The sequence below is a fragment of the Stenella coeruleoalba genome, assembly GCF_951394435.1.
Source record: "Stenella coeruleoalba genome assembly, chromosome: 15".
In the NCBI taxonomy this organism is placed as follows: domain Eukaryota; kingdom Metazoa; phylum Chordata; class Mammalia; order Artiodactyla; family Delphinidae; genus Stenella; species Stenella coeruleoalba.
The window spans coordinates 49,185,176-49,210,597 of NC_137161.1; the positions used below are offsets into that span (position 1 = coordinate 49,185,176).

At 46.1% G+C, this 25,422-nt stretch overlaps 1 protein-coding gene across 4 annotated transcripts in view; it reads left to right on the top strand.

Annotated features, from left to right (window-relative positions):
* Positions 1-4,287: 4,287 nt before the first annotated feature.
* The window catches only part of FAM234A (family with sequence similarity 234 member A), a 31,120-nt gene continuing 9,985 nt past the window's right edge, over positions 4,288-25,422 (top strand). Inside the window, exons 1-3 of one of the 4 annotated variants that reach the window (XM_079945671.1) lie at positions 4,288-4,367; positions 23,842-23,889; positions 24,206-24,503. In XM_079945671.1, coding sequence (XP_079801797.1) covers positions 24,239-24,503 — 265 coding nt within the window. In that variant the 5' untranslated portion in view covers positions 4,288-4,367; positions 23,842-23,889; positions 24,206-24,238. The other 3 variants (XM_079945673.1, XM_079945672.1, XM_079945670.1) reach the window with 3 other exon arrangements.

The following is a 25,422-nucleotide window of genomic DNA, read 5'->3' on the forward strand; positions in this document are numbered from 1 at the left end:
AAAACTGAACTCACAGCTCTCATGTTGTGTGTGTGGTTTGTTGTGTTTTTTTTCAGTTGACATTACCCAGAACGTCACCTCAGTATCTGAAGTTTCCCTCTGTCCCCTCCTCCTCTAATAAGTTGGGGTTTTATGCACCAGCATCAAGGTATTAATAAATCTTATTTAAAAATTTTTCCTCAAAGAATGCATCAGGCCCACCTAGTTTTATTGGTGAAAGACTGGTTTTCTACCCAACTTTTTAAAGGAACAGACCATTCTAATCCACAACCCTTTCTGAAAAATATAAAATGATTAAATATTCCCCAATTCATTCTATGAGGCCAACAGTGGCCATGGCCCACGGGCCCAGCCGCTCCGCGGCATGTGGGATCCTCCTGGACCGGGGCACAAACCCGTATCCCCTGCATCGGCAGGCGGACTCTCAACCACTGCGCCACCAGGGAAGCCCGAGGCCAATAAAATCTTGATAGCAAAACTAGACAAGGATAGTAAAATAAAGTGCTGTATAATCCAACCTCACTCATAAACATAGAGCCAAACATTCTAAACAATATCAGCAAATGAAATCCAGCAACATGTAAAAGGATAATAGGCCATAAGCAAATTGGTTTAATCTAGGCATACAAGGATCAGTTATCTTTAGAAAGTTAATAGCATTTACCACATTAAAAGATTAAAGGAGAGGAAAAAAAGATTAAAGGTGAAAAACTGCATAATCATCACAAGAGATGCAGAAAAAAAACACTTAATAAAATTCAATGCACATTGATGATGTAGATGAAAAATTAACCAATCAACCTGAGAAAGAAATGAAACATTTTATCTGAGCCAAATTTGAGGACTATAACCCAGGAAGAGCAACTCAGAAAGCTCTGAGAACTGTTCTGCCCATTAGAAGTAAAGGAACAGTTCTTTAAGTTTTTTGAGACAGAGGGCTGTACATCAAATGACATATTATTGACAGTTTACATGATCCAGATCTAAGTGTCATTGTGGTAGGTCATGTGGTCCCGTACAAGATCAAGAAAGAATGTTATCTTTTAAGGAGTCCTCTTGTGGGTGCTAGGAGAACGCTGCTGTTTATGGCTGAGCAGGTATTTCTGCAGATGCGGAGGTTTGGTCGATGCATAATGCAGATATACAATGCACAGTGGTGGGGAGACAGGAGGCAAAGGGCAGAGAAGAATTTTTTATGATTAAATTTTTCTTGTCTTGCCATAAAATATGAATTTTATTTCACAACAATAAAAAAAACTCTTAGGGAATTAGGAATAGAAGGAAACATTTCTAACCTGTTAAAGAGTATCTACAAAAAAAAAATCCTACAGCAAATGGTCAACTATTGTAAATATTCTCTTTAAAATCAGGAACAGGACAAAGATGCACACTACTGCTTCTATTTATCAGCTCAGAATGGCAAGAAAAATAAAGACATAAGGATTAAGGGGGAAGAAACAAAATTGTCTTTATTCAGATTATATGATTATATTCCGAGAAAGTTCAAAAGAATCCACCAACAAAGTATTAAAGATATTCTTAGAATGGTTGCTGGTTAAAAAAAAATATGTAAATCTTTGCACTATTTCGATATGCCAACAATGGAAAATGTAATATTTTTTAAAGACACTGTTTTTTTTGACTGCACCTCACGGCTTGTGGGATCTTAGTTCCTCAACAAGGGATCGAACCCGTGCCCCCTGCAATGGAAGCACAGAGTACTAACCACTGGACTGCCAGGGAATGCCCAAGAAAATATTATCAATAGCATTGAAAACCGCAAAATGCCATCTAACAAAAGAAATAAAAATCTTACTGTAAGACATCACAGAAGGCCTAAATTAAGTGCAGAGAGAGTCTGAGCCCGTGTTCTTTTTTATTTATTTATTTATAGCTGCATTGGGTCTTTGCTGCTGCGCAAAGGCTTCCTCTAGCTGTGGTGAGCAGGGTTTACTCCTCGTTGCGCTTCGTTGCAGTGTGTGGGCTTCTCATTGCGGTGGGTTCCCTTGTTGCAGAGCACGGGCTCTAGGTGAGCAGGCTTCAGTAGCTGCAGCATGCGGGCTCAGTAGTTGTGGCTTGCAGGCTCTGGAGCACAGGCTCAGTAGTTGTGGCACAGGGGCTTAGCTGCTCTGCGGCATGTGGGATCTTCCCAGACCAGGGCTCAAACCCGTGTCCCCTGCACTGGCAAGTGGATTCTGAACCACTGCGCCACCAGGGAAATCCTGAGCCCGCGTTCTATGTAAGAAGATAAATCATGTCACTTCTCCAGTGTGATTTACAGATTGGGGACCATTCTACTGAAAAGCCCTACAGAGTTCTTTTGTGGAACTTGGCCTGATTGTGATTTTGACCGAAGAATGAATGGCTGAAGCTTTCCAGAAGAAAAATAAGGTGGAGGGACCTGTCCAACCAGGTATCACGAGTTACTATAAAGGTATTGTAATTGAGATTGTGTGGCACCTGCACGCCAGAAGAGAATGTAATGATCCCAGGAAGAAGCTGTGGGCATTAAAGACTTCCCTCCACTTCCCAGTGCTCCGGTAAAAAGCCCTAGTCCCCTGAGACTCTTCAGATAGTTAGGAGAAAGAAGTCTGTAGTAATTTGTCTAGTTAATTGCTGTGATTCAAAAGTATAATAACTTGCCTTATCTTTCTGAGAGGGTCAAGTAGTTTCAGGCTGGCTTAGGTGCCCAGGTACCCTGGGGCTGCCTGGGCCTGGAGAGATTCATCTAAATATCAAAATACTTGAGTCCAGAGGGGATCCTTTCAGGAGATGAGGAGGACAGATGTCTCTTTCCCTTTATGAACAGATGGAAGTCATTCCTCTGAATCCCTCACCTAGGGATGTTGTGTCAGTCCACTCACAAAGGAAAAATTTCCATCAGTTCTCAATGGGTTGGGTCGGGGGAGGCCTGTGGGAGGTGTGAGGGATGTTTCATACTTACTATTACTGTGGGGTAATTAACAAGAAACCTGGTTTGATGCAGAACACCTTGTGTGAGCATTAGGACAAAGTTATCAATAATGAAGCTGAGGACTTCCCTGGTGGCGCAGTGGTTAAGAATCGCCTGCCAATGCAGGGGACACACGGGTTTGAGCCCTGGTCTGGGAAAATCCCACATGCCGCGGAGCAACTAAGCCCGTGCGCCACAACTACTGAGGCTGCGTTCTAGAGCCTGCAAGCCACAACTACTGAAGCCCGCGTTCTAGAGCCCGTGCTCCGCAACAAGAGAAGCCACCGCAATGAGAAGCCTGCGCACCACAACGAAGAGTAGCCCCCACTCAACACAACTAGAAAAAGCCCGCGTGCAGCAATGCAGACAAAAATAAATAAATAACTTTATTTTAAAAAAATAATAGGGGCTTCCCTGGTGGCGCAGTGGTTGAGAATCTGCCTGCCAATGCAGGGGACAGTGGTTCGGGCCCTGGTCCGGGAGGATCCCACATGCCGCGGAGCAACCAACCCCGCGAGCCACAACTACTGAGGTCCGCGCCTACAGCCCATGCTCCACAACGGGAGAGGCCGCCGCAATGAGAAGCCCGTGCACCACAACAAAGAACAAAAGCAGCCAAAATAAATAGATTAAATAAATTTAAATAAATAAATAAAAATTAAATTAAAAAAATAGAGCTGAATTTTAAAAACCCAACAGAAACTCATGCATATACATTGTTTTTTAAAAAATATGCCAGATCGTTGGGGTAAAGAGGGACTAACTCAATAAATGACATTAGCACTCCTGGTTATCCAAATGGAAAAAAAAAAAATGAAGTTACCTTCTTACCCCATACTAAAGCTATTCCAAGTTGAATTAAGGACTTAAATGTTAAAATCAAAACTTTAAAAAAACATTAGGAAAATACGTGGGAGAGTAAGGGGGTAGGAAAGGATTCCTTAAACAAGACACAGAAAGTACTAACCATAAAATATTGGCACTTTTTTAATATTAAAGTGAAAAGAGACGCAAACCGAGATTTTTACAACACACGCCACCGACAAAAACTTAATATCCAATACAGGGCGCCAGGAAACAACACGAAAAGACAAGCCTTTCAGCAGAAACCTGGACCAACGACCAGAACAGGCACTTCCGGAAGAGGAAACGTCAGGCCAACGCAAGTAAAACCAACTAAAGATGTTCGAACGCGCTAACAACCGCGGAACCGGAGCGGACCGGCAGCAACCCCAAGGCAATCTGCGGGACTGTCACTACCGTCCGCGTTGCTCAGCAACCGAGCCGGCCGTGGGGCGGGGCCTGAGCGCGCTTTCCGCCCCGCCCGACCGGAAGTGACGCCGGGAGCGGGGCCGAGCAGCCTGGTGGCGGCGCGGGCAGCGGCTCTGGCATCCTCGGGAGGGCGCGGCGGCGGGTGAGTAGCGCGTCCTCTTCCTTCTCGCGCGTGCGCTCCGCGGCCTCGCGCGGGTCCACCTCTTCCCTCTCGGGCCGTGTCTCTCCGCGTCGGCGCGGGGCCCCGGGAGACCCCAGCCCCAAGAGCCCGCCCGTGCTCTCGCCCACCGCCCAGCGTTGGAGTCCGTGCGTGTCCGCGCCGCGCTGTGGGTGGAGGAGCTACGCGGGAGCCGGGCAGCGCAGCGGGTTGGCAGGACCGACTGCCGCAGCCTGGGTTTGTGTGGCGCTCAGTTCAGCCCCGCTTTCCCCCAAAGACAGGATTTAACTCCCATTAGGAACCTTCCCACCCCAGTTGGCTGCATAGGAGGCAAGCTAGCCATCGCTGCACTGGTTGCCTGGAAGTAATTAAAAATATACTAATACTAAAATAGTATGTCCATGAGCTGCCTCTCGCCAGGGTCAGGTATGCATGTCCTCTTTCTAGGACGGCGTCTGTTTGACGACTGGCTCAGTAATCCAAAGCTCAGCTGACGGTTACTCACCTATAGAGGTGATTGCTCCCTACAGCCTGTCTTACTAAGCAAAAGCAAAGCAGAGTTTAAAAGCGGGGAAGAACGCTGTCAGTCTGTGAGAGTTCTCACTTCCCCCATGACTTGATTGCCTGGGAGCTGACTGATAGGTTATCAGGGTATAGACAACTGCAAATACTTGCAACTCCGTGATTTCAGCTGAGGAGCTTGTGTGATGTGCTCACCTACCCCTAGGCTGCTAATGCTCTTCTGAGCCTCAACCAGATGGCTCCATTGCTCTCTTTGCACTTTCCCTGTGAGCCTGAAGTTACAGCAGCCTAGATGAACTCAGCAAGTACTGAGTGTCTGCTGGGTGCCAGGCATATAGCACTCATCAAGACAGAATTCCTGTCCTCAAGGAGCTTCAATTCTATGGGAGGATACAGATAATAAGTAAGATAAGTAAGCAAAATATGGAGCATGCTAAAGAGAGAATACGGATCAGGAAAGAGTGAAATGGAAATGACCCTGTTATCAATGAAGTGGACATTTATTTGGGCATTTTACCAGTTCTCTGAGTCCTTGTTGCACGGATTGGAGTGCTTTTGGCTTCAAGTGTCAAGCGTCCATTAAAACTAGATCAACCTCTGGAGGCATTCCACCTACTTTCACTTAGGAAAGTCCAGGGGACCAGAAATAGATGGGGCCAGGGGCTTAAATGAGATCATCAGGATTTAGTGATGGAGTGTGGGGGTCTTACTACCATCCTCTCACACACTTTCTCTTTGACCTGTTTCTCTCTATGTTGCCTTTCTTCTTCTCAGGTTCCTGCCTCTGCTCTACCTGCTTGTATTAGTTATCTGCTGCTCCGTAACAAATCAACATCAATGATGTTTTAATGGATTAAAACATCAAAAATTTATTACCAGTTTCTGTGGGTCAGGAATTCAGGAGTGAATTAGGTGATTATAGTTCAAGGACTCTCATGGGATTCTTTTTTTTTTTTTTTTTTTTTTGCCACTCCACGCAACATGCAAAATCTTAGTTCCCCGACCAGGGATCGAACCCATGTCCCTTGCATTGGGAGCATGGAGTCTTAACCACTGGACTGCCAGGGAAGTCCCAAAGGACTCTATGGGGTTACCACCAAGATATTGGCTGGGGACGCAGTCATTTAAAGTCTTGATTGGGACCAGAGGGTCTGACTTCAAGACAGTCCACTCACTCAAGGCCTCAGTTCCTTACTGGCTGGCTGTTGGCTGGAATCCTTATTTCCTAGCCACAGGGCCCACGTGCTCACATGTCGTTGTCTTCCCTCAGAGCAAGCGATAAGAGAGGAGAGAGAGGACGGTGGAAGTCACCATGGTTTTTATGATCTAATTTTGGAATTTTGCTGCTGCTCCTGCCATATTCTGTTTGCTGGCATCACTAGGTACTAAACACTCCACTTTTGAAGGGAGGCACATCAAAGAGCTTGTGAACATATTTTAAAACCACTCCTGTGGGAAAAGAGTGCCTATTCCTGTAATTCCAGTTGCAGTTCCAGATCTAGTATTCAGTTGGGTCCTAATCATGTGAATCTGATTAGTTAGCTAGCCCTGGGTAAGGAGCCCTCCCCAAAGTTACCAGAACCACACTAAGCTTGTGGGAAAGTGGATTTACCCAAAGAAAGCCCAGGTGCTGTTACAGAGAGAAGGAGTGGATGTCGGGTAGTCAAATTGACCCCTATGTCTGATACATGCTATCTATTTCAAATCAGTTAGAAAAGTTTACAAGCAGAGCATAGCAAGAATTGGACATTTATTCAGACAGGTGAATGTGTATGTTTATTTTATGCCGTGCACTATGCTTTGTCCTGGGAAGACAAAGGCAATAAACGAGTGATGCCCTCCGAAGTTCTTCACCATCTGGGGGTAGGTCTCACCAGTGGCTCAGTGGGTATGGAGCAGTGGTGGGCGGTGGGTGGGTGGGGGACTGGTTTGAGTGGGCTATGAAGGCCCAGTAGGAGTTACTGGTAGGTCAGCCTTGTGATGGGGGAACAGACGTTGGGTATAGGGTTTGGGAAGACATGATACTAGAGGTAGGCGATAGCCAGGTGGTGGAAATACCTGCAGGCAAACTCAGGTGGCTGAGCTTTGTTCTAAAGTTGTGAAGCGTCAGTCAAGAGTTTCAAGCAGGGGAATGAAATGATCAGGAGATATTAGAAAGATGTCTCTTGCAGCATCAAGGAAGGTTTGAGAGGGCTACAGAAATCCAGGTGAGAAGTTATAAAAATACGATCTAAAGTAGCGGCCGTTGAAAGGAGGGGTTCAACTGAAGAGATACGTCAGAATCTACAGGGTTTGTGGTTGTTGCAAAATTTACTACGTACCTCACCCGAAATCAGTCTTTAGAAAAACCACAAACTTAGTGAGTTTTGTTCCCACTCTGACTTTGTAAAATCCTTCATGGAGCTTAGGTTGTCTGGATGTAGTGTCCAAAAAGAAGAATGCTGATTCCTAAATGAATAACCAGGAAGCAGATATTGAGAGATCAAGTGGCATATCTCTAACTTTTTAAAAATTGGAGCAAATTTTTTAAGAAATTGGAGGTGGGGCATGGGAGAGAAGTGTGGTCTGTAGATGGAAAAGGTTGGCTCTGTGTTGGTAATTGTTGAAGCTGGGTCGTGGATGAATGGGGCTGGTGGTCTCTACTTTCATGAATATTTAAACATTTATGTGACAACAGGTTTTTAAAAAATAAAGGTAAATAAGTAAACTTAAGGCATATTTATAGGGTTGATCAAAAGTGATCAAGTAAGAATTATACTTTATCTTCTTAAGAGCTTCTGCTGTCCTTAATGTAAGGACAAGAAGAAACACTGATTTGTGGGGGAATCAAAGGAAATTGGATCTTCCTTAGAACTCATGAAAAAAGCTTACTCCATGTTATTTTACAGACAAACCTACAAAACTTGTTCTGTGTAACAGTTGCTTGTCTGAAATTCTGGTAGCCATTTCTCCGTAACTCCCTTTTAGGTGGTATGTGAGCTGCCCTCAATTACTCTGAAAGTTTTGCATCTCGTGGAGAGGAACTGTGTGCTGAGGTTCAGGTCCTAAGCACTGACCTGCCTGTGAAACACTTGCCTTTAACCGGGAACCATGCATGACCTTAAAATTTGTTCTCATTTGAAAGATGATTAAGGGCCTATTGTCTGTCTTGAGATTATTGTTTGGTGAAGAGAAGAAGTAGTTGTTCGGCTGTAAACGGCTGAACACTGTAGCCGTCATTGTCTGACTTTTGCTTTGCTCAGCCGAAAACCCAGTCTGCCCAGTTGGGTTCTGTGGGCGTCTCTCACATGCCTCTGGTTGAAGTGCTGTCAGAACACTTGGGCCACTGGGCCAGGACACAGGCCTCCTAACGTATAAGACATTCCTAAACCATTTGTATATGTCACAGCTGGCTTTGGGGACGAGCATTTGAGCACTCACACTATAAGATCGGTTTGTGGGGCTTCCCTGGTGGCGCAGTGGTTGAGAGTCCGCCTGTCGATGCAGGCGACGCGGGTTCGTGCCCCGGTCTGGGAGGATCCCACATGCCGCGGAGCCTGCGCTTCCGGAGCCTGCGCTTTCGGAGCCTGTGCTCCGCAACAGAAGAGGCCACAACAGTGAGAGGCCCGCGTACCAGAAAAAAAAAAAAAAAAAAGATCGGTTTGTGATTACAGGTCATGAGGTCTGTGCATCCAGACAAGCTCTTGAATGAAGAACTTGATGGGCCTTATCTCACCTTCTTGTCAAGGAATGGCTCCCAAAAGCTCTCTCCCGCGTTTCACTGACACTTAGTTTAACTGACACTTACTAAGTGTCTGTCGTTTGTTTAGCACCAGGGAAGTCCTGCTGCCCTAAAATAGCTCTCGGTCAGAGGCTGTGGGAGGAGTATTATGGGTGCTTTGAAAGAAAAAGTTCGAGTTCTCAGGTGGAAGGTGGCCTTCCTGGTCCGCGGTGCTCACGTAGGCTTGATGGTAGTCCAGCCAAGGCTCGGAGCACTGAGAGGGCCTCCTGGCAGGAGGACCATCCTGAGGGAAGACTTGAAAATCCGGATCCCTGGGAGTTCCCTGGTGGTACAGAAGTTAGGACTCTGCGCTTACACTGCTGAGGGTGCAAGTTCAGTCCCTGGTGGGGAACTAAGATGCCATAAGCCGCCTGGCACAGACAAAAAAAAAAAAAGAAAAGAAAAGAAAACCAGGATCCCTTACTGGTCAAATCACAGCAAGGCCAAGTGGACAACGGCGATTTGCAGATAAAACACATGCCCAGTGGATACATGACAAGATGCAGTATGTTTTGTCCAATGTAATTTCTGTCCTCTAGAAAAGTAACCCCGCTGAGTGTGAACTAGGGGTGAGAGCTCCCCAGTGGAAAGAAAGAAATCTGCTCCACTCTCAGCTGCACCTTCAGAGTCACCCTGGACCATATCAGTACACAGTCCAAGAGTGGTAAACTGATCTTTTCATGGTTTAATCCAGTGACAAAATCCTTTCAGTTTCTATTACTAACTGGTGAAGCTAGATAGTAAAGTTAATCTATAATCAGAGTCTTTTCCTAAGTATTCCTTACATATTTTCTCCATTTAAAAAGCTCATCTGCACAACATTGTAAATCAACTACACTCCAATAAAAATTAAAAAAAAAATAATAAAAAATTAAAAAGCTCATCTGCTGTTTCCTCCAAGCCTCTCCTCTGCCTGTTTAAATGTATTTTCTCTCTGTGTGTTTTCTAATTTGCAGGTACCTTTGATTAAAATAATGTCTACTTTGTGAAATTGTCACCCTAGTGAGATCAAGTAATACGAGAAGTAGCTATTCCTGTGTGAGTGGAGGAAGGTGTTCTCTGTCTGGGCAAATAGAAGTGGGCTACTCCTTCCGTATTCTGTCACAGAGCTGACTGTAGTACCAAGTTCTCAAAATTCTCAGCTAAAACCAGAGTTAAGATTTTAAGGCATCCAGTTTAAACTGAACAAAAATTTTACTTAGTTTAAACCAATTTTTAAAATACGCAAACTACCTTTCCAGTGGAAGTGCTTAATTTTCAAAGTCTGATCTCTTTGATTCGTTGTCCGAAAAGAATTCTGTAAAATTGAAAATTTAAAAATTGGGGGTGGTGGTGCATCTCTTATTAAAGTCCCCTGAAGTGATCTTTTCTCCCCCCCCCAAAAAAAAAAACTTACCAAATTTTAGTTTAAAAAGGTTAAACCCCCTACTTTCATAATATCTGTAGAATTGTCAGTTATTTGTTGGGGCAATTTTCCCTTTTCCCTCTGCCCTTGTTAGAATCTTTTTTTTTTTTAAGATTTACTTTTATTTATTTTTAGCTGCATTGGGTCTTCGTTGCTACATGCGGGCTTTCTCTAGTTGTGGCGAGCGGTGGCTACTCTTTGTTGCGGTGCGCGGGCTTCTCAATGTGGTGGCTTCCCTTGTTGCGGAGCATGGACTCTAGGTGTGTGGATTTCAGTAGCTGCAGCATGCAGACTCAGTATTTGTGGCTCGCGGGCTCTAGAGCGCAGGCTCAGTAGTTGTGGCGCACGGGGTTAGTTGCTCTGCGGCATGTGGGATTTTCCCGGACCAGGGATCGAACCCACTTGCCCTGCATTGGCAGGCAGATTCTTATGCACTGAGACACCAGCAAAGTCCCTGCCCTTGTTAGAATCTTTTTTTTTAACAGCATCATTGCTTATTTATTCTCAGTGTCTCACCTGTTAGAATCTTTATGCTTTCTTTATCCATCAAAAAAAGTTAGAGACATTTTTATTTTTGAATTTTCTGTTCTCTCTGTCTCAGTAAACTGTTCTCAGAGAAAGAGCTCTTGGAGAAAAAGGAGTTATTTCCTTTATGCAAATACTGCGTATTCCTGCCCCTCCAAATGTTAATTGTTACTGGGCTTTACTGTCCTTCCCCAGGAGGCAGGAGGGCAGGTTTGGCCTTGAGCAGACACACCCGCAGGTGTGTGGCCCTTTGAAAAGCTGTACACAGGGATTGCATGTTTATCTCAAGCAGGTTATTCTTAGACTCATACCTTTTACCCTAATATGTATCATATTGATACATTTTCTTTCTCATCTCTCACATTTTTCTTCATTTCTTTTTTGTTTCATTTTACTTGACATTTAAGTCAAAAAGTGTGCTGCATAGTCATCATTTCAGAAGCTCAGAAGTGGCAGGAGAAAATCCCAGTCAGTGACTGTCTGGAAATCCTGTAAACCAATTTCTGATCTCTGTCCTTAAGACCACGAGCTAGTTAGAAATGACAGAAAAGGACATTAGATGCAAATGAGGTAAAGATACAAGTCTCTTAACCTCAGAGTCTTTCCCTTTATTATCTTTTCTTCATTTGTTGTGTCCTAACAGCTTTTGTTTTAAGTGAAAACTTCATTCCTTTTCAGTACCTGGGAAGTGTGTTCCTTTAATTTTCTGTATATGTGTACAAATGTGCATTGTGTTTCCCTTAAGATCTGCTGCCCTGATGTTCCCCAGGACCCCTGTTCTCCAGACTTCTCACATTGAGTTTAGCTAACACAGAAATATGCGTTTTTATGCCCAGGTTGGACTTCCAGAAGCCTGTCTTTCCAATGGGCCTGTTACTTAGAGCCCATAGGCCGGTGGCTATGGGTCTTTTCTGTGCTGGCCAACGAGGAACTAGTAAACACACCTGATTTCAGGGATGTGCTTTATTCTAGGTTATGGTTGCAACTGCTTCATTGCTGTATTGGAGGCAAAAGACTTTTTTTAAGTTTCTATTACTTCTTTATGTGGAATTTAACGACAGCAGCTTCAATTTGAAACAAAAAGGAAAAAAGCCTGGAGTTCACAGACTTAGTGATTCGGCTTAGGGATAACCCTTTGCGTCTGCTGGGGTCAGGTTGGCACCTTGAGCTGCCTGTGTGCCTTTGGTGTGAGCCTTCTGCCACAACACCTGGGCTCAGGATCAGGCGTGTCCTCAGTGTTGGCGGCGCTGGGGCCCCGCCGTCGCCACAAGCGCTCCCCTGCTGTCCGGGCGGTCCTGCTCCCGGGCCCTCCGTGACCTCGGGCACCTGCGTGGTACTGTACATGTTCCCGGGTGTCACTGTACACGAGCAGCAAGGAACCACACGGACCTTTTCCCCACAGTGGGAAGGGAAGTGATTGCCGTGGGGAGTTTGCAGAAAGGCTGTAATTATTTTGAAATAGTGGCAGGTTGGGGGTTGGCTGTTCTTTTGGATGTCCTCGTAGAACTGCTCTGTGGTTGATGTTCTGCCAAGAACAAGCAGAACAAAACAGAAACAGTTCCCACCTCTGGAGCAGAAGCTTCATGATCGGGCGGTTCTGAGGTGTCGCCGGGCCCTGGGGAAGCTCTGACCCCCCTCCCTTGCTCAAAGTTTGTTTGTTTGTTTGTTTGTTTTTGCGGTACGCGGGACTCTCACTGTTGTGGCCTTTCCCATTGCGGAGCACAGGCTCCAGACGTGCGGGCTTAGCGGCCATGGCTCACAGGCCCAGCCGCTCCACGGCATGTGGGATCTTCCCAGACCGGGGCATGAACCCATGTCCCCTGCATCGACAGGTGGACTCTCAACCACTGCGCCACCAGGGAAGCCCTCAAAGTTTGTTTTTTTAAATTATTTTTAATTAATTTTTAAAATTTATTTATTTATTATTTATTTATTTTTGACTGCGTTGGGTCTTCGTTGCGCGCAGGCTTTCTCTAGTTGCGGCGAGCAGGAGCTACTCTTTGTTGCGGTGTGCGAGCTTCTCGTTGCGGTCGCTTCTCTTGTTGCGGAGCACATGGGCTCAGTAGTTGTGGCTCGTGGGCTCTAGAGCACAGGCTCAGTAGTTGTGGTGCACAGGCTTAGTTGCTCCACTGCATGTGGGATCTTCCCGGACCAGGGCTCGAACCGATGTCCCCTGCATTGGCAGGCGGATTCTCAACCACTGTGCCACCAGGGAAGCCCCTCAAGGGTTTTTATTATTTTTTTAAAACTGTTTATTAGGAACTAATTATAGACTCACAAGATATTACAAAAAGCTTGAAGTGCTTTCCCCTGGGCCTGGTGGTGACGTCCCTGGGGCTAGCGCATTATCAGAGGTGGGAGCTAGATGTTGGCACAGTGCTGATCACTGTGCCGCAGACCTGCCCCATTCCTGTTTTGCCAGTTCTCACACGGACTCCCTTGTCTGTGTGTCTGATGATATAAGAGTCTATCACATGTGGACGTTTGTGCAGCCAGCAGCACAGTTGGCACGTGGACCGACCCCCCTGACACGGGCCCATCCTCACTGCCCCTCCCCACCCGGCACTGCGGTCCCACCGCCTGCCCTTAGGGACCCAGCTGAGGGGGAGGATTCTCGAGGTGTCAGATAGAGAGGTTATCATCTCTCCCTCTGTCCAACTCAGTTTGTTTTTAGGTGAATAAAGTTTTGTTACTTGAGTTGGTTATGCTGGGTATGCCCTCCCTACCCAGCTTTCTCTCCTGAAGAATAGAAACCTTCCCTGGAGAAGGATCACAGTATCTTTCACCTATCTGTTATGAAGTATCTTTAACTTGGAACTCTGTTAATGATTAAAAGGAAAAAAAAAGAAATTATTCAGAGTAATGCAAGTGAGCCAGTGATTTCTGCGGGAACAGTGAGTGAAGTCCTTGCTCTTAGAGGGATGACGGGAAGCAGCACTTAGGACCAGTTCTGCTTCAACCTCCAGTCGGAAAACACCAGAGCTGGAGCGTCCCGAGCCGTCCCTGCGCTGGGACCCTCCGTCTGGAGGGCATTGTTGCCTCGCAGGAGCTGAAATGGCTGCTGTGTCTTCTGCCCTTTGGCCCTCGTCTTGCTGCCACCCTTCTGCATGAAGCCCGTCAAATATTCAAAGATGTTACAAAGCACAATTCAGTATTTCACTTTTTGTAATTTTTTATTACTGACCCCAGTATAAAAATAACGCTGTGAGGTCAGGCTTTGCCCGAGGTGAGGGCTGTGGCCATTGGTGTTGTTCACAGTGCAGTGTCCTGAGGCCTGGGGTCTGCGTGGCTCAACCCACAGGACTGGGAAAGCCCAGGTGTGACGTTTCCCCACTGCTTCTCTACGTTTGAGAGCTGTGTTTCTTTGGGGCCAGTTTGTGCTTGGTGTTGTCTCCAGACTTCTCCAGGGAGCTGGTGAGAGCGTGTAGTGGAGAGAAAGGGTCCCAGCCGAGGGGGCTGGGTTGCCCAGCCTGTCCTCGGAGGGTCCCCCTGAGAGAGCCTGGGGGCGGCAGGGCCTGGTGCCAGCGGCTGTGTCTGAACCAGACTGCCCCCACGGCCATGGGCCCGACGGAGCCTCAGCCACCTTGCATCCCTGGCGTCCACCCGTTTTCTGAGTTTGACTCTCTGGTCTCCCCATTCATTCTGGACACTGTCTAATCTCTTTCCAACAAATTCTCTTTCTGCCTACACTAGCTAAAGTGTTTTTGGCAAACAGGAACCTTGACTGGTGTAGAGAGGTTGGGTAGATGCCCGGGTGCCTCGGATGGGAGGGGGTCTCTGCCCGGGTGCCTCGGATGGGAGGGGGTCTCCAGTCCCAGCCCCTGCTCTAGACTACACCGCCACCTGTGGTGACTTAGATTAGATAGGGAATCATTCCTAAATTGTGACCTCCCTTTTAAACAAGTATCCCCACTGCCAAGAAAAAAAAAAGCCAGACTGGCTTTGGGTCACATTTGGTTATAAGAACCAGAAAAGGCTTCATAAATAAGATGGCATTTTCCATGGGCCTTGAGGAGTGGGTAGGGTTTGAAAGGAAAGGATGTTTTAGGTGGACTTAGACACAGGGAAGTGTTAGGATTAGGCTTTTCAGGGACACCGGAGGGTCTGCAACCCGTCATGGGGGCCACAGCTGTGGGGGTAGCGGGTGACAACCTCCCAAACACAGTTTTTTGATTTATGCTCTTTGGACACTTGAAGGGCTTACATGTAGGTAAAGGGATTAGATATTATTCCAAAGCACAGAATCTGGATCAGGGGACGGTTACAGGAGAGCAGATTTTAGTTCAGAATATGGCAAATTCCTAGTAACCAGGACTGTGCAGCATGTAGGGCTTGGCTCCATATTCCAGGAGTGGAGGTGTCCCCAGAAGGGACAGGAAAAGGCCAAGAAAGCAGTGTTCCCACTTCATTCATGTGCCACTCAGGATTGTGCCATACTCGCAGCATAACTACACAGTTATTTTTATTTAGTACTTTTCTTTAATCAACTCACTTTTTCTAGTTAAATACACTTTAAGAGAAAACACCAGAGAGGCCAGGGGCACAGAGCTGGAGGAGGGAGCCATGTCCAGAGTCCCCATGGCCTGGGCTGTAGCTCTCCCACCCCGGATTCTCACAGCTGTGCTGCTGCCCCAGAAACCAAAAACCAAAATAATGGCTGAACATATCCACCACTTGGCAAAAGATGTAAACCTACAGGTTCAGGAAGCTGAGCAAACCTTTAGCGGGATAAACCCAAAGAAACCCATGGCAAGACACATTGTAATTAAACTTCTGAAAACTAAAGACAAAGAAAATTTGGAAGTAGCAAGAGAGATTGACATCTTAGTTATGGGGAGAAACAATTCAAAGGACAGCAGATTTCTCACTGGAAACCGTGAAGGCCAGAAAGAAGTGGCATCATGTTTTTCAAGGGCTGAAAGAAAAGAACCTATCAAATGTCAAGCACTGAATTCTATATCTGGGGAATTATTCATCAGGAATGATGGAGAAATAAAGACATTATCATGTGAAGGAAAATAAATTGGTTGCCAGCAAACCTGCTCTAAGAGAATGACTGAAGGAGGTTCTTGAAACGTAAAGGAAATGTTAAGAGAAGCATTCTTGGAACATTAGGAAGAAAGAAAGAACAACAGAAAAAGCAAAAATATGAGTAAATATAATAGACTTTCGTTCTCTTGAGTCTTCTAAATTATGTTTCATGAATGAAGCAAAAATATAACACTGATGTGTAGATGTATGTAGAGGAGATATTTAACACAATTCTATTATACACAGACTGGTAAAGGCTTAAAGCAGGGATGTGAGGTCTCCACACTTCACTTGAACTAGGAAAATGCTGACAGCAGGAGACTGTGTTAAGTTAGGTGTGTCTAATAATGTCCAGATCAACCACTAAAAATCTTCAGCGAAACATGCTAAAGCACCTAGATAAATAAAACTAGAATTGTAAATAATATTTCCCTTATTCATAAAGTAATCCACAGGAAGTCAGGAAGAACAAAAGTGAGAAACAAAAAACAGAGAACAAACAACAAAAGGCAGAATAAAGGCCTAATATATGGATAATTTCCTTAAAAGTAAGTGGTCTGAAAATACAGATTTGCAGAGTGGATTTGAAAAAAAAAAAAAAAAGATCCAGGGACTTGCCTGTCAGTCCAGTGGTTAGGACTCAGTGCTTTCAGTGCCGTGGCCCAGGTTCGATCCCTGGTCAGGGAACTAAGATCCTGCAAGCCGTGTGGCACTGCCAAAAGAAAAAAAAAAGATCCCTGTGCTGTCTAAAAAAAACCTACTTCAAATGTATGATATAGGTAGATTGAAAATAAAAGCATGGAAAAAGATATACCATGCAAACATTAAGAGACGATAAGAAGAGCTATTAATGTCAGATAAGACTTTAGAGCGAGAATTACTTGGGGACGGGGGGGGGGGTATTGTGCAATGATAAAAAGGCTGAGCCACACAGAAAATACAGCAATCCTACATATGTGAGCAACAAACTACAAAGCTGCCATTTCTTTAAAAACTGAGTTGGCTGTCTGTATCCCCTGTTCCCCATCCGTGAATTCAACCAGCTGCAGATTGGAAGTATTCCAGGCGGAAAAATCCAGAAAGTTCCAAAAAGTGAAACTTGAGTTCAATGCACACTGGCAACTGTCTACATAGCATTTACAGTGTACTGGGTATTATAGGTTATCTAGAGATGATTTAAGGTGTATGGCGAGAGGTGTGTGTGTAGGGTTATGTGCATCCCATTTGATGTAAGGGACTTGAGCATCTGTGGATACTGAGGGACGACTACTCAGCAATACAAGGAATCAACTGTATTCATACAGCAGCAACACAGAGGGACCTCAAGGGCATTGTGTTGAGTGAAAAAAGCCAATTTCAAAGTTCACATACTATGTTATTGCATTTCCATAACATTCCCCAAATGACAAAATTTTAGAAATGAAGAACGGGTTGGTGGTTGCCAGGGGAGAGGGATGGTGGGTGTGGCTCTTTGTGGTGATGGAATATAGTTCTGTATCTTGATATACATGAATTTACACAGGGAACGCCATAGCATAGAACTACGACGTCGCTCTCCTGGTTTTGATACGGTTCTGCAGTTGTGCTGTAACCGCTGGGGAAGGCTGAGACGGGGCTTCTCGGTATGATCTTCGCAACTTCCTATAAAGCAGTAATTTCAAAATAAACAGTTAAGGAAAGAACCTTTATCAGTTACCGGAAGTCTAAGACCACTGTCACCATAAACGGAAAGACATCCGTGAAAAAATACAGAGATAACTAGAAATAAAAATATTCACCTGGCACCACCTAAATTGTCTTGTGTGCTGCCAGTGGTGTAGGACCCAGGCTTTGTGAAGCCCCCTTACGGAGGGGTGGGAGGTCATGGGACTTCACTGGAGGACTTGGGACCCTTCAGTGCAAAGAAACTGTGTTCCTTAGTGAAGTTCAGGTTCTCAGGATCTCAAATATAGACCCTCAACTCCTTGGGCAGCTCCAGGCTTGAAACACTTCGTTTAACAGGAAAAGAGGGCGCTGGTGAGATGCCTGAGGTCTCTGTGTCTGGAGAAGAGGAGCAGCAGCACAGGGAGAGGGTGGTGACAACGATGGAGGGAGTCGCCCCCCTGCGCCCCCGCCGCACACTGAGCCCCCAGCTTTACATGCACTACCCAAACCTTCCCAACAACCTAATAGGAAAAAGAAACTGAGGAAAGCCACAATCCAGAGGCAGAGCTCACTACCAAACCCAGCTTCAAAATCTGCTCTTTCTCGCCATCCTGTACCCTTACGTACATGCATTTAGGGTTCTTTTATTTTGGTGCTAATCTCTCTCTCTCTTTCTCTTTTTTAACCACCAAAGCATTTTTATTTTTGTCACTTGACAACGTACACAACAGTGGAATTGTACTATTACTTTGCTTGACTTCCTTAAATATTACTTAAGTAGGCATGTACGTTTAAGAAAAGTAATACCTTGAAGTATTCTGTAAACACAACCCCTCTCAATATGTTTTCCTGCTTTGTTTCATACATAAATAGCATTTTACAAAGTTATGAATAAAACTCTGAACTCTTATGGCCCAGAAGTGTGTGTAGATTCTGGAGCTTGACAAGATGTTCTCTTTATGATTTTATAGCTAACATACACTATTTTTAAAAATTGAAGTATAGTTGATTTATAATGTGTTAATTTCTGCTGTACAGCAAAGTGATTCAGTTATACATATATATATGTATATGCCTTTTTAAATATTATTTTCCATTATGGTTTATTATAAGATATTGACTATAGTTCTGTGTGCTATACAGTGAGACTTTGTTGTTTATCCAGTCTATATATAAAAGCTTACATGTGCTGACCCCAAACTCCCAATCCATCCCTCCTCCAACCCCCTCCCCCTTGATAATCACCAGTCTTCCTCTGTGATTCTGTTTCTGTTTCATAGATAGGTTCATTTGCGGCATATTTTAGATTCCACATATAAGTGATATCATATGGTATTTGTCCTCTCTTTCTGACTTCACTTAGTATGATAATCTGTAGTTGCATCCATGTTGCTGCAAATGGCATCATTTCATTCTTTTTTATGGCCGAGTGGTATTCCAGTATATATATGTACTGCATTTTCTTTATCCATTCGTCTGTCAATGGACATTTAGGTTGTTTCCATGTCTTGGCTATTGTAAATAGCATTGCTGTGAACATTGGGGTGCATGTATCTTTTTTTTTTTTTTTTGGCCTCACCGCACAGCTGGCAGGATCTTAGTTCCCCAACCAGGGATTGAACCCAGGCCACCGCAGTGAAAGCGCTGAGTCCTAACCACTGGACCATCAGGGAATTCCCTGTATCTTTTTTTCTTTAATAAATTTATTTTATTTATTTTATTTTTGGCTGCGTTGGGTCTTCGTTGCTGCACGTGGGCCTTGTCTAGTTGCAGCAAGTGGGGGCTACTCTTCGTTGCGGTGTGCAGGCTTCTCATTGCGGTGGCTTCTCTTGTTGTGGAGCCTGGGCTCTAGGCGCATGGGCTTCAGTATTGTGGCCTATGGGCTCAGTAGTTGTGGTTCACGGGCTTAGTTGTTCCACGGCATGTGGGATCTTCCCGGACCAGGACTCGAACCCGTGTCCCCTGCATTGACAGGTGGATTCTTAACCACTGTGCCACCAGGGAAGCCCCATTCCCTGTATCTTTTTGAATTATAGTTTTGTCTGGGTATATACCCAGGAGTGGGATTGCTGGATCATATGGTAATTCTGTTTTAGTCTTCTGAGGAACCTCCACACTGTTTTCCACAGTGGCTGTAATGTGTGCTGTTTGCAGTGTTTACCATGGGTCAAATGACTTATCATCACAAGTTACTGCACGAGTTCTGCCAACGACAGACCTTCCAGTTCACTTAGTAAAGATGCCATGTGTTAAAAAGTCAAAATGGGGACTTCCTTGGTGGTCCAGTGGTTAAGACTCCGTGCTCCCAATGCAGGGGGCGTGGGTTCAATCCTTGGTCAGGGAACTAGATCCCGCATGCCGCAATTAAAAGATTCCCGCATGCCACAGATAAAGATCCTGCATGCTGCAATGAAGAGCCTGCGCAGCCAAATAAATAAATAAATAGATAAATATATATATATTTTAAAGTCAAACTGGCCAAGAGACATCATTATTATTTATTTTATTTATTTATTTTTCTGGCTGCACCACATGGCGTGTGGAACTTCCCCAACCAGGGATCGAACCCAGGCCCCCTGCATTGGGAGCGTGGAGTCTTACCCACTGGACCACCAGGGAAGTCCTCCCATGAAATTCTGTTACAGGAACAGAATCAATACGCTCCTAAATTTTCCAAATTTTATTTTGAACCACCACTTTGATTAGTTAAAACTTCCAGAATAAAAATAATGACACACAAAAATGATCTTAGAAAGGCACACTTACCATTCCTGGCACAGAACATTTGATTTTTAGTTTTTGAATGACTGGAAGTCATTATTCCTTAAGAAAATATTAACGTATTTGTTGAAAGTGATTTATTAGGTAAGTGAAAATGAATCTTGCACATTGGCTGTTTCATTTTATATAATGAGTAATTTTTTAGGTCTTCACTTATAGGGTGTAAAACTTAGAAAAACATTCTCTAATATGCTTATGAGAATTAAATGATTCAAGCTACAAATAAATACTAAGCTAAGATTGAGGTGGGGATCCCATTGGCGATTTTATTTTATTATTTTTGTAAATTTATTTATGGCTGCATTGGGTCTTTGTTGCTGCGCGCAGGCTTTCTCTAGTTGCGGCGAGCTGGGGCTATTCTTCGTTGCAGTGTGCCGGCTTCTCATTGCGGTGGCTTCTCTTGTTGTGGAGCACAGGCTCTAGGCGCATGGGCTTCAGTAGTTGTGGCACACGGGCTCAGTAGTTGCGGCTCGTGGGCTCTAGAACACAGCCTCAGTAGTCGTGACACACAGGCTTACTTGCTCCGTGGCATGTGGGATCTTCCCAGACCAGGGCTCAAACCTGTGTCCCCTGCATTGGCAGGCGGATTCTTAACTGCTGCACTACCAGGGAAGTCCCCTCATTGGCGATTTTAAACGAGTTTCTCACAAATTCTTTTTGATCTCAGATCAGTTTATGACCTCAACAGATGTCTTAGTGGCTCATTCACAGTTTTAGAAGCCAACGTCTGCTGGTTAAAAAGGTGGCTCCTGCGGGGATGTTTATCACAACATGGCCCTGGACCAGGTCAGCCCGCGGGGTGCTGGTCTCGCGGGACTGCCTTGGCCCCTGCAGAGGGAGCTGGCCTCCTGAAGCCTCTGTCCGTCCACCATCAGGTCTGTGATGGGTCTTATTTTGTCCTCCCCTGCATGCGGGCTTGGCCAGACCGTAGGTGCTGACCTGACTCCCCAGCTGTGTTGCTAAGGACCGTTTGGAGAGAGTTTCCCTTTCTGCTTCTACATCCAGATGGGTGGTAGCGTGGGGAGGGGGTTCTCTCTGCCCTCACTGGGGGACCAATAGCATTCCTTGTGTTCCCTCCATGACGCACCATTGGTCTGACTTAACAAGGAAACCTGTGTAGCAGGGACTAGAGAATAGTTTGGGCTCATATTTCCTTTAATTTTCAGAGGTCAGGTTTATAACTCGATTATTCTACTCACATTTTAAAACACACTTTATGGTTTTCAGTGCACAGAATATTTCTGGAGGGAGCCGTGAGAAACTCGTGCCGCGCTTCTGCTCCTGAGCCTGGGGCTACGGAGGAAGGGCAGTTATGCTTCTATATCTTTCACACGTTGTATCACGTAAATTTATTGCTGACTTAAAAAAAAACCCAAACTACATCAGTAACTGTTTTGCACTGTCCTTGTTTCTTCCAAACTACATCAGTAACCGTTTTGCACTGTCCTTGTTTCTTAGCTTAGGGAGTGAAAGACTGACTAGGAAAAGGAGTGGTTTAACTTACTGGCTTGGGGTCATCGGCATTGGGGTTTACTTTACTAAGCTTGCCGAGAACTCCAAGGACAAGAACCCCCAGGCAGCTGGATGGAAGGAAGGTGCTCTTCCTCCCTTTTATTTGCTTTCCTCCAGGCTGGCAATGGGGAGGTGGCGTCTCCATGGCAGGGCAGGAGGCAGGAAGAATCTAGCCATGTGGTGGTGAGAGTGGGGTGACCACAGCAAAAGGGCAGACTCTTGGGCCAGCGCTTTTTCCCAGGTGGCTAGACCTGGGAGTCGCCTTCTGCCCGGCCCCACCCAGACAGGCTGATTTGATCGGGTGGTGAATGTGCCCAAGGTGAGGATCGTGGCTCAGGAGGGACCTCTGTGCTCACCCCACTGCGTTCACAGACTGCCTGGTTGCATTTCACCAGCGCTTTGCAATCCCCACATGCGCCTGCGTTTGTGAAAGCGGATTCCCTGTGCAGACCTGGTCTCCAGGTGTGCCAGCCGCAAACGAGGTCTGGGAAACAGGTTTGTAAGTGGGATGTGAGTGGTTGTCATTTTGAGCAGGTGCCCTCATGCTTGCACAGCCGTGGTTCAGAGAGCTTGAGTTTCTGGCCCAACGTTCTAAAGCTCTTACAAAAGAGAACTTTATAGATAGAGCTTTTAAAATCAGTAATTTTAGCATTCTGGTCTCTCATTCAGTTTTCTTTGCTTTGCTAAAAGAATCTACGCATGTTAAATATTTCACACTCCCCTCGCTGGGACCACAGAGGCTGGATGCGCCAGGTAGATCCAGGCTCTGCTGCCGGCTCTTTCCCGTCCCTCCCAGACGGGCCCCCACCTCCCGCCCCACGGGTAAGATGCTTGGGCTTGAGGAGGCCCCTGGTCATGAGTCCTTGTTTGATTTCCTGTGTCCAGCTCATTACCTCGACAGGCTCACCTTTTCTGACTGCAGGATGTTAAAACTCATGTCTCAGCACTAGGGGGAGGCACAGAGATTTGTTTGGTTTTCTTTTTAAATTGTAACATACACACAACATGAACTTTACCATTACTGACATTTAGTACACGCGTTGGGTTTTGCAGCCATTGTTACCATCCCAGAAGGAAGGCTCACCTATTAGCACTCCCCCCAGCCCCTGGCACCCACTTATCTACTTTCTGCCTCCAGGGATCTGCCTGTTCTGGACATTTCGTATAAATGGAGTCGTACGATACGTGACCTTCTGTGTCTGTATAATCTCACCAAGCGTCATGTTTTTGAGGTTTGTCCATGCTATCGCCTGTGTCAGAGCTTCACTCCTTTTCATGGCTGTGTAATAGTCCACAGTGTGGGCAGACCCCATTCTGTTTATCCATCACCTGTTGATGGATAGTGGGGTTATTCAGAACAATGAAGCTCAGAGCATTTGTGTAAGTCCCTGTTCTCGGGTCTCCTGGAAAAACACCTAGGAGTGGAGCTGCTGGGTCGGACAGTTGCCCCGTATTTGATCGTCTGAGGAACCGCCAGGCCGTTTCCACAGCGGCTGCCGTGCTTCCTCCTCACCGCTGTGCACGACTGTGTTTCCCAGGGTCTCTATCTCCTCACCCACCCCTGCCATTTTACATTTTATTACCAAAGCTGCTCTAGTGGCTGTGTACACAGGCTTTTAAGTGAATTATTTTTATTAAATAATAGAGAAAAACAGTTAAAGTCAGAAGGTAAAACGTTTATAGAGAAAACCAGCATTCTGTTGTCTCTTCCTGCCTCCCTAACCCACCCCTTCCCAGAGGGAGCCCTTCCCGCTGTCCTGGTTTTAACCACTGGCACAGCCTCCCTCTCATGTAGATGAGGCTTATAACCCACTCAGACCCTTTGATCCCTTGCACCCTCTCAATATAATTTGTGTTAGTTAGGACACTGGTTTGGCTGTTTAAAAAGGACCAAAATAACAAATACCTTGCCTTACGCCAGGCAGAAGTTTGTTTCTTTCTCGCACGATGAAGAGCACAAAGCTTGGTGATGAAGGTTTCCAGCCGTCAGGCCCACTCTGTCTGTGGTTCAACTTCAGAAGTGTTTTCCGTCTTATTTTCCGAGGTGGCCGCCCTGGGTTTCCTCCCCGACACGCCCAGTGCTGCCAGCAGGGGGGGCAGGAAGGAGGGAGGTCGTCCCGCATCCCCCCCACCCCCCCCAGCCCCGGCGTGACTTTATCTTGTTACCAATAATAATTAGCTTGAGTGAGCGCTCACTGTGTCAGATGCTGTTATAAGTGCTTCTGTGCATTTACTGCTTTAACCCTCAGAGTCTTGTAAACACTGTTTTCCTTTCACAGGGAAGGACACAGGTGCGGTCAGACCTTGCAGCTCGCTTGGGTCACCCGGTGAGTAAGTACAGCCCCCTCCCTGGGGGGCTGACCCCGACTCGGGTTGGGAGGCCGGTCAGAGGTGCCTCAGTTAATAGTTAATGTTTAATGCATGCTCTGCTGTAGTCTAGCCCCGCCAGCCTGCCCAGGTCAGCAGGCAGGAGCTGCAGAGCGTAGAGGGAAACCCGTCCTGCGTGCTGCCTCTGTGCACCCACTGCCCTCTGAGTTTGAGGCCTTCTCCAGTGGAGTCTGTGACACCCTTTCTTGGGCTGATGGGCCGCAGTCACAGCCGCCCCTGGGGCTCCTGACCACCTCTCCTGTGTCGCCACCACAGTGGCCAAGAGGTGAGCTTGGGGGTGTGCACACGATGACGGACGGCAAGGACTTAGAAGCCGAGATCCACCCCCTGAAGAACGAGAACAGGAAGGTGCAGGAACATCTGGGAAACCCAGCGGGAAAGGAAACCAGCGTGAAGCCGCCCCCGCAGTCCCGCCTCTCCCGGTGCCGGACGGTGGCCTTTTTTCTTTCGCTGTTTGTCTGCCTTTTCGTGGTGTTCGTGGTTTCCTTCATCATCCCATGTCCAGACCGGCTGGCGTCACAGGGGGTGTGGAGGATCGATTACAAGGCAGCAGGTGCGGGCGGCTTGTGGGGCAGGGGCGCTGAGTATCCCTGGGTCCCCTGGAGTCTGGGGGCCGGGGGCCGCCTCTCATGGAAACAGGAGCATCCTCAGGAAGGACGGGCGGGGGGTCAGGAAAGGAAAGTGGCCCATTTGGTTACTTTTCTGAATTAAAAAAACATAGTAAAACAGAGCAACTGGCAGAATAGATGTAGCGAAGACTGATCTAAATGTGAAAACCAGGCAGCAGATTTGTGGCTGGGTCTCCCTGACGTGCTCCAGCCGAGTTTCCAGTCCGCCCCACCGCAGTTGAGCACACTTGATTTCTCTCTCGTAAAATCTTGGCCTTATGGAAGCTGCTGAGTCAGCTTTCCTCTGGGCACTTCCCTGCCTGTTGGGAGTTGTGCCCGTATCGGCGGGCGTGGGTGCTGACAGCCTCGCAATGTTTCTTTGCACAGACTTGAAGCCCTCTCTGGTGGCATAAGGGGAATTTCTTGTTTAAGCCCCACTGACGGTCAATTTTGTTCAGAATTTGGTGCCTAATCTTGAGAGGGTGAAGTAATACATGTTTGTGTTTATTTTTGGCAGCTTAATTGAGATATAATTTATTATCATAATATTCACTTGCTTTGAGTATACGATTCGATGATTCTTAGTCAGTTTAAGACTTGAGCACTGGGACTTCCCTGGTGGTCCAGTGGTAAAGAATCTGCCTTACAATGCAGGGGACGCGGGTTCAATCCCTGATCAGGGAACTAAGATCCCACGTGCCGCGGGACAACTAAGCCCACGAGCCACAGCTACTGAGAGCCCACGTGCCGCAACTAAGACCCGACGCAGCCAAAAATAAATAAATAAATTAATTAAAGAACTATTATTTAAAAAAATAATAAAATAGAATAAACTTGTTTAAAAAAAAAGAGAGACTTGAGCAC